General features: G+C 60.4%; 5 protein-coding genes across 5 annotated transcripts; 3 read left to right on the top strand and 2 right to left on the bottom strand.

The window, feature by feature from the left end:
* Nucleotides 1–34: 34 nt before the first annotated feature.
* Nucleotides 35–829, top strand: SPRG_19682 (hypothetical protein; the record flags this gene model as incomplete). Its single annotated transcript, XM_012343242.1, has 1 exon — nucleotides 35–829. The coding sequence occupies one exon, from the start codon at nucleotides 35–37 to the stop codon at nucleotides 827–829; it is 795 nt and encodes a 264-aa protein (XP_012198632.1).
* A 793-nt stretch (nucleotides 830–1622) lies between these two features.
* SPRG_04810 (hypothetical protein) lies at nucleotides 1623–2729 on the bottom strand. The gene has a single exon (XM_012343210.1). The coding sequence runs from the start codon at nucleotides 2703–2705 to the stop codon at nucleotides 1692–1694; it is 1014 nt and encodes a 337-aa protein (XP_012198600.1). The 5' UTR covers nucleotides 2706–2729; the 3' UTR covers nucleotides 1623–1691.
* Nucleotides 2730–3079: 350 nt separating this feature from the next.
* SPRG_04809 (hypothetical protein) lies at nucleotides 3080–4278 on the top strand. Its single transcript, XM_012343209.1, has 8 exons — nucleotides 3080–3162; nucleotides 3211–3313; nucleotides 3360–3459; nucleotides 3505–3636; nucleotides 3693–3738; nucleotides 3785–3882; nucleotides 3929–3991; nucleotides 4043–4278. The coding sequence occupies exons 1-8, from the start codon at nucleotides 3103–3105 to the stop codon at nucleotides 4236–4238; spliced, it is 798 nt and encodes a 265-aa protein (XP_012198599.1). The 5' UTR covers nucleotides 3080–3102; the 3' UTR covers nucleotides 4239–4278.
* Nucleotides 4279–4548: 270 nt separating this feature from the next.
* Nucleotides 4549–6456, top strand: SPRG_04808 (hypothetical protein). The gene is made up of 4 exons (XM_012343208.1): nucleotides 4549–5273; nucleotides 5326–5442; nucleotides 5487–5918; nucleotides 5975–6456. Exons 1-4 carry the CDS (start codon nucleotides 4773–4775, stop codon nucleotides 6356–6358), a joined length of 1434 nt encoding a protein of 477 aa, XP_012198598.1. The 5' UTR covers nucleotides 4549–4772; the 3' UTR covers nucleotides 6359–6456.
* Nucleotides 6285–7587, bottom strand: SPRG_04807 (hypothetical protein). Its single transcript, XM_012343207.1, has 4 exons — nucleotides 7273–7587; nucleotides 6896–7229; nucleotides 6504–6843; nucleotides 6285–6455 (listed from the first exon to the last, which is right to left on the bottom strand). The coding sequence occupies exons 1-4, from the start codon at nucleotides 7570–7572 to the stop codon at nucleotides 6368–6370; spliced, it is 1062 nt and encodes a 353-aa protein (XP_012198597.1). The 5' UTR covers nucleotides 7573–7587; the 3' UTR covers nucleotides 6285–6367.
* Between the last annotated feature and the right edge of the window lie 11 nt (nucleotides 7588–7598).

Below are 7598 nucleotides of genomic sequence, written 5' to 3'. Positions count from 1 at the left end.
GCTCATCACGCGCGACCTGCCGTTCACGTACCTCATGACGCAGCGCAATCACCCGATCGACGACGACCTCCTCAAGCAGCGCCTCAAGAGCACCGTCGACGGCTACTTGACGCTCACAGCGCCGTTTGGTGAGGCGCCCCCGGCCTTTATGATCCTCGCCTTGTCGTGCATTTCGTATGCGCCGGCGAAGCGCCCGACCGCGTCCGAAGCCGTGCGTCGTCTCGAGGAGCAGCTCAACGAAATGGCCGAGAAGGAGGCCAACGTGACGCCCGTGAGCACGGCGCGGCCCGTCGTCGCCATCGACCTGGCCATCACCAAAGCATCTGGGCTCTCGTCGACCTCGGCGACCTTGTACTGCACGGTGGCGCTGGACGATGTGAACCGGACGGCGCTCGATACGACGCCTGCCAAGAGCGAGGGCGGCGTGTACAGCTGGCCGACGCCGCTCACGTTCAGTGACGTCAAGCCGCTCGAGTCCATGCTCGACTTGACGCTCATGTCCAAAGGCATGTTCTCCGACTCCAAGGTCGGGAAGGCTTCGATGCGGCTGGAGGACTTGCTCAGCGTCGACGACGACGACGCGACAGAGACGCCGAGCCTCGACGCGCCGCGGACGGCGACGGTGGATCTCTTCTCGAGCGGCGAGCGCAAGGGTTCGCTCGAGGTGTCGGTGACGTTCAGCACCGACCTCCGTGCGTACTTGGCGTTGTACGTGGAAGAGAAGACGAAGCTCATTAGCTTCTACGCGGGAAAGAACGCCAACCACAACAGCGATTATCAGCGGAAACGCGACATGGCCGCCGTGCTCCTCGCGACCGCGCACCCGTAGCCACGTAGTATCAACTTGATACATTTTGCATTTCCGCTACTTTGATGGACTGTGCTTGCTGTGTGTTGGGGCATCAAGTTGTGTGAGCCTCCACAATCATCGTGGGGCACGATGAACGACTGGAAGTCTCCAAGGGTGTTGGCTGCTACGGATGGAACTGCAGCAAGCGACTCGGGAGGCAAGTCCCTCGCTGCCTTGTCATCAACTACAACTCGTCAACACAAATTGACCTGCTCGAATAAACCAATTTCTACCAGAGCTTGCGCACCTTGTATGCTGGCATTGCATCATCTACGTACGTGCTTGTGCTTCCATCTCACCGAGGTCGTCCCCGCACTGCCATTGCAAGGAGGTCGCTGTGTCATTAGGTATGCATCGCTCCGATTGGACCAAAATACACGTATATCAACCAATCCGTGGTGAGATTCATCCGCTCGAGAGAACTGCGGAGGATTCGATGCCCCGCCACCGCCAAATCAAGTTGAATGATGAAATCGCTCGTACGTTGCAAGCTGATAGAAAACGTTTTGGCGAGTGTGAAATGCGCGGTCGCGTCGCCGTTGGCGGCGTAGAGCTCGAGAAATCGCAGTTTAAAGTTTCAAAATTTACCAAGCATCGCACAGTACCGACTTTGTTAGCACAGTGGAGCAGTGTCTGCTTCGTGAACGGCAGAATACGCTGCCTCTTGTGACAAGTGAAGAGGAGCATTCAATCAGCAATGCAGTCCAACATAGAGCCCCAAATGCGGGACTTTTCGATGGCACTCGGCAACCTTGTGGGCGTTTGGGCGACGGACGACTCATTGGGAGAAGGGTAGTACTATCAATATTCAATATAATGAATGCATTCTTGTGTTGAGCGCTTAGGAAATCGGGGTAATCTTCACAACACGTTTGCCTTTTGCGTGTTTCTCGTGGGCTTCGACAATGGCCGCGACGCCGTCCGACAGGTCGTACTCCTTCTCAACGCACGGCGTCACGAGCCCTTGGTCGACGAGTTGCGCCAGGTCTGTCAGCAGCGCATGGGACGGTGCCGAGATGCACAGCCGCAGCGACTGCGACGCGATTACCTTGGACGCGAGGAGGCACAGCGTACGCGAGAAGAACGTTGCGGGGTCGCCGCCCACGGCCAAGTACGTGCCGCGCGGCACCAAGAGGCGCCGAAAGTCTCGCATCGAGCGGTTGCCCATGACGTCAAAGATCGCGTCGTACGGCACTGTCGTTTTCGCCACAAAGTCGTCGATGGTGTAGTCGATGACGTCGTCCGCACCGAGCTCGCGCACCATGGCCACGTTGCCTGTGCTGCACACCGCCGTCACATGACCTCCCAGCGCCTTGGCAATCTGCACGGCAAAGGTACCGACACCCCCGGACGCGCCATTGATGAGGATGCGCTGGCCGGCCTGAAGCTGGAGCCCATCGCGGAGACCGAGAAGGGCCGTTTGACCCGAGATCGGCATCGCCGCGGCTTGGGCGAACGAGAGACGCTTGGGCTTGAGGGCCATCGCGCTGTCGGCGGGGACGCACACGTACTCGGCGAACGCGCCGGCGCCCGTCGCAAAGTTCACCTCGCCGTACACTTCGTCGCCAACCTTGTACGAGGTGACGCCGTCGCCCAGCGCTTCAATCGTGCCGGCAAAGTCAGCGCCAAGCACCGAGTCGGCGCGGGGCCGGAAAATGCCACCGAGTGCCAAGCGCACCGGAAATGGCGTGCCGGCGAGGAGGATCTTGTCGGCCGCGTTGAGACCAAAGGCACCGATTTTGACAAGGACGTGGCCAGGCTGGAGCGATGGCACAGCGATTTCCTTGAGGCTAAGGACCGACGAGGCGGGGCCATACGCACTGTAGACGAGCGCGCGCATCGTTGTTGGCGTCATGAGGATGCTGTGGTCGGAAGATCGTAAATTTGGAAATGACCGTTTGCAAGATGGACTTTCAAGCAGCCAATCACATTGCGTGATGAGAACCAAATTGACCCAAGTAATCGAGGGTTTGGATTGGCTGTTGCGCTTCTGCCAGATTCAATTTTAAATTCGGCGTCATTCGCGCGTCGAAACCTTGCCTTACCTTGCTTTCCAAGAACGTTGGTGCACTCACCTGCTCGAGCGCCGAACCGGCGGCAGATCTGCGGATCTGGGTGCATGCTCACAAGCTAAGTCAACGAAAGTCGGCGCGAGGAGAAAGAAGCGTAGGCGAAATGCTCTTTGGGGCATATGCCGAAACTAAAATCGACGCATACTAAAACTGCTTAACACTATTTACGTTGGTATCCGCATGGCAGCGCCGGTCGCATCGCTCGGGAGCTGCCGCTTGCTGAGCTTCCATGAGGAGATGGTACGAGGCGACGAGGCGATGGTGGATGATCCTGATGGACGCATGCAGAATCCCAGCAAGCGCAAGACGATGGAAGACGCGATCCGCGTCGTCGACGGCTTCCTCCACACGCCCCAGAACGGCTTCTTCGCGGTCTTCGATGGCCATGGCGGTCGGCGATCCAAGCGGTCGCGCGTAGGTGCTGAGCCTGCCTGTAGGTCGGGGCGTCTCGACCTTCTTGCAAGACCGACTGCACAAGACGCTCGAGGCCGAGGCCGCAAGAAAGGACGGCGCGACTATGGACGAGCTCCTCGAACGGTGCGTCCCCACCAAACACACCGCCTACGTGACGCGTGCCATTAGAGCCTTCATCCTTTCCGATATGGATTGCTGCCTCGAAGATTTCTCGGAGAACGCTGGGTCCACGGCCGCTGTCGCTGTGATTGTGCAGGAAGGGCCGACGCGCGTCTTGTACGCCGCCAACGCCGGTGACAGGTGGCTAGCGGCTCTCGATCCACGACCCCCTCAACGCGTCATTCATCGTGCTGTAGTCGGACAGTCATGTGCAAGAGCGGTCGCGCGACGCGGCTAAGCCAGGTACACGCGCGTCTTCCTTGACCTCCCTGTGCCTACCCATTGACAGGACCACAAGGCCGAAAACCCGGATGAGGCGGCGCGCATCGCGCAAGCCGGTGGCTTTGTCATGCAGCATCGTGTCGCTGGTGTCCTCGCCGTCACGCGGTACCGCTCGATCTCTGCTACGAATGCTTCTGCATGGAGTATATAGGAGCTTTGGGGATCGGAGCCTCAAGCCGTGGGTCACCGCGCAGCCCTTCGTCTCTCGCACGCCGTACGACCAGCCACTTTGGTATGACAATGGATCTAAAGTGGCCCGACCTAGGCTGGACGAGCACGTTGAGTTTGTCATTTTGGCGTGCGACGGCGTCTGGGACGAGCTCGACGACCAAGAGGCCGTCAATATTGTACTGTCGCTCGAGCCGCTCAACCGACCGCAAGCCGCCAAGTTCCTCGTCGACGCCGCGCTCGAGCAAGGTAGCTGCGACAACATCTCGGCCGTCGTTGTCTTCCTCAAGTAATCATCCTGCGCTTGCGTCCTTTCTCCAGTTGGTCCCTCGTAAACACGCGGGCAATGTGGCGCCATGAGGCTTGCTACTCGGTGGCTTCCTCGAGGCGTCTCGGGGTCGTCGGCTAGAAGACGAGGCGAAGGAGGAGGAAGAGCTAGGAGGAAGGTATCCACATCTTCTTGGCCAAAAAAATGCGGCAAGCACGCGGTACTTCAAGGTCATACAACATCCACATTCAATTGCAGATAGTATTCTCAAGTGTAGCGTGAATAATAATAAACTCCGATGCCAGGTTGCGATATTAATAGCGACCGACAAAGCACTTTCATCCGCTTGCCTTGCTCCACATGACAACGACAGACGCGCCGACGGCGACGAAGCCTGCCGACGCATTGACGACGCTTAATGACGCGCCGACGGGTGCGCCGGCGACGAGCCCGCCCGTCGCGGGCCTCCAAGCCGAGACGTCGAGCGCCGAGGCGGCGGCGCTGACCCTCCTCGAAAAGTCGGCGCCGCTGCGCATCCGCTTCTTCCACAACGGGATCTATGATTGACTCGCTCTTGAAGCTGCCCTTGACGATCGCACCCGTGGACCCGGCTAAAGGCACGCAGTGCGTCCACCTCGAGCTCTGGCTCCGCGACAAGTTTGCAATTCCCGACGGCAACAGCATCTTTGCGGTCGTGCCGGCGCTCGAAGCGTACTCGCCGCCGTTGCCGCTCGTGCTCCTCAACACGGTCGCGCACCGCATGCTGGAAGAGCTCCACGACGGGCAGGAGATGCCGATCGTCGACTATGCGCTCATCGTGCGCCCGCTTGTGTCGCTCTCCAAGCCGATCCCGCCGTCGAGCGAGCCGTCGTCGCCCTTCTTTCCGATCAACGGCGCTGCACTGAGCCGTCGCGACAACTCGGTCGAGCAGCAGCACGCGCAACTCGACTTTGTCGACAAGATGCGCACCTTTGGCTTTGCCCGGATCGAGGTGACGCCCGAGCAAGCCGGCATTCCGATCGAGGCCTTCCGCGCCGTTCGAAAATGGCTTCGCGACCAGGTACCTACCGCCATGGCCGACCCAACGCATCCATAGCACACGTGGTCGCTAGCTTGTGTTGCCGCCAGAACAGCGCTGGTCGGAGCGCGTCGACGCCACCGACTATGTTCCGAGCGACGAGGACGAGAAGCCCCGGTCGCCCTTTCAGTCGCTCATGTGCTGGTCCAAGGTCTCTCTGGCTTACGACGAGGTTGGTGCCACTTCGTGTTGTAGCCTAGCAAGGACGAACCCATGTCGCTTGTCTCGAAAGGCCGCTACGTGGGCTTCAACGGCGACGCGACGCGCGAGTACCTCCAGATGCGCCGCCCGCTCGCCGCCAGCGGCACGGTCTGGCCGCGGCCGTACTTTGTCGACGCCAAGCAAGAAGACTTTGCCGCGCAGATGCTCTCGCTGCTCAACCTCCTGGATGGCATTGGCCGCGACTGCATGGAGGCCGTCTGCAACATCCTCAACATTGACCGGGACTGGATGTTCCACGAACTCCTCGACAGCGACGCGCCGCCGCCAGCGTCGGACGCCGACGTCACGACCACGGACCTCACGCGTCGGTACGGCGCGTCCGTTCTGCGTATCTACAACTACAAGAACAAGAAGGGTGAATTCGTGGACCCGAACCGCCTCGATATCAACATGTCGTGTGGCTCGGTCCGTCATCGTCGTCTGTATTTGTCACATGCGTCTCATCCAAGGTGTCTTTGTAGCATGCCGATTTGGGTCTCGTCACGGTCTCGCCGTGCGCGACCGTGCCCGGGCTCCAGATGTGGAACCTTGACCGCATGCTCTGGACCGACGTCGAAGCGGATGCGGACGTGATTCACTTTTCCGTGTTTGCGGGCGAGACGCTCGCGTACATCACGAACGGTCTCATCTCTGCGCCGCTGCACCGCGTGCCAGCCACCGTCGTCGACGACGAACTATCTCGGCGCATGTCGATGCCGTACTTTCTGCGGGCGACGCCGCAGTCGATTCTAAACCCGTCGCGACCCAAGGGCACGCCGGCGCTCACGACCCGGGATTTCATGGAAGACGTCGTGTTCAAGAAGCGTCCGTGGCGCCGCGACTCGTGCGCCACCCCCGACTACTAGCTACCGACCTTAAAGTACCGTCGTGCTGGGCTTGCGCTCGAGAAGACAAGACCCTGGGTTGGCGGCTTCGCCGCGCGTGTGGAGGATCTCGGCCAGCCTATAGCATCATCGCGTGAGTCGCCTCCCGCATCGTATAGTGACGCACGCGACGAGCGGGTTGAAGGGCGTGACGACGCCATTGTAAGGGAGCTGCTTGAGGCAGAGCTTGCGGCAGGGCAGCCACCGGTCTGTCATGACGTCCAGCGGCGTCCCAAGCTTGTTGGCGGCTTTCTTCGTCAAGCCCGAGAGGATCCGACTCGAGATCGAGTTGGACACAATGTCATGCGGGAACGCCAGCCCGTTGCTCTCGAGGATGTTGCCGTCAAGGACGGTAAACACGAGCCGGATCGGCGGAAGACCGCGGTCATTTTGGCCGCAGACAACGTAGTCTTCGCCGTTGCGCGTGAGCGTCCGGAGCGTCTGCCGCCAGACGCCAGTCGTTGCATCTACAATGCACGTACTTCGTACGAGACCATCCATGAACCGAAATCCGAGTACCATAGTTGGCGAGCCGGGTGAACCGGGCGCGGTGCGTGTCCAGGAAGAGGCGCGAATCGCGCTCGCCGTACCGGTCGCGGTTTAGAACCGGTTTGGACCACGAGCCGTAGAGCTCGACCTTGTGCTCCATGGGGCGAGCGCCCGCGCGCTTCTGTTTCCAGAGGTACTCGAACGTGTTGTCGCCGTGGAGCGTCAGCGTAAAGCTCATCGAGACGATGTCGTCGTCGTTCATGAGGAAGGCCGCGACCTGCGCGAGCTCCCGGTCCAACCGCTTCTCGTCGTCCACGATCGGCGCCGGTGGCTGCTCCTTTGGCGGTGACTCGGCGGCGGCCTCCTACGACCTTTTATGAGAAAGAAGACGGAAAGAGTCGACGCACGGGCGCCTGGTCGGTGACGACGACGGGCTCGGACGCGGGCACGTCGGGTACGACGGCCCCATCGGTGGCTTCAACCTCGACGAGTTGCGGTGGCTCGGACGGCGCGAGCGTTTCTGTCGGCGGCGCTTCAACGGGCGGAGCGACCTCAGCCTTATCGGCGTGCCACTGGTAGACGCCTGGAAGGAAGATGTAGCCTTTCCCGGCGCCGTTGGTCCAGTTGATCTTGGTGTCGGCGAGGCGCACGAGCTCTTCGATCGCCGCTTCGATCGTGCCCTTGAGCGCTTGGATGTCGGTGGGCATCTCGGATTGGAACTGGTGTATATAAT

The sequence above is a fragment of the Saprolegnia parasitica genome (genome assembly GCF_000151545.1).
Source record: "Saprolegnia parasitica CBS 223.65 unplaced genomic scaffold supercont2.12, whole genome shotgun sequence".
Lineage (NCBI taxonomy): Eukaryota > Oomycota > Saprolegniomycetes > Saprolegniales > Saprolegniaceae > Saprolegnia > Saprolegnia parasitica.
The sequence above is the reverse complement of the archived record's forward strand: the minus strand, read 5'-3'. Positions and strand labels throughout refer to the sequence as shown.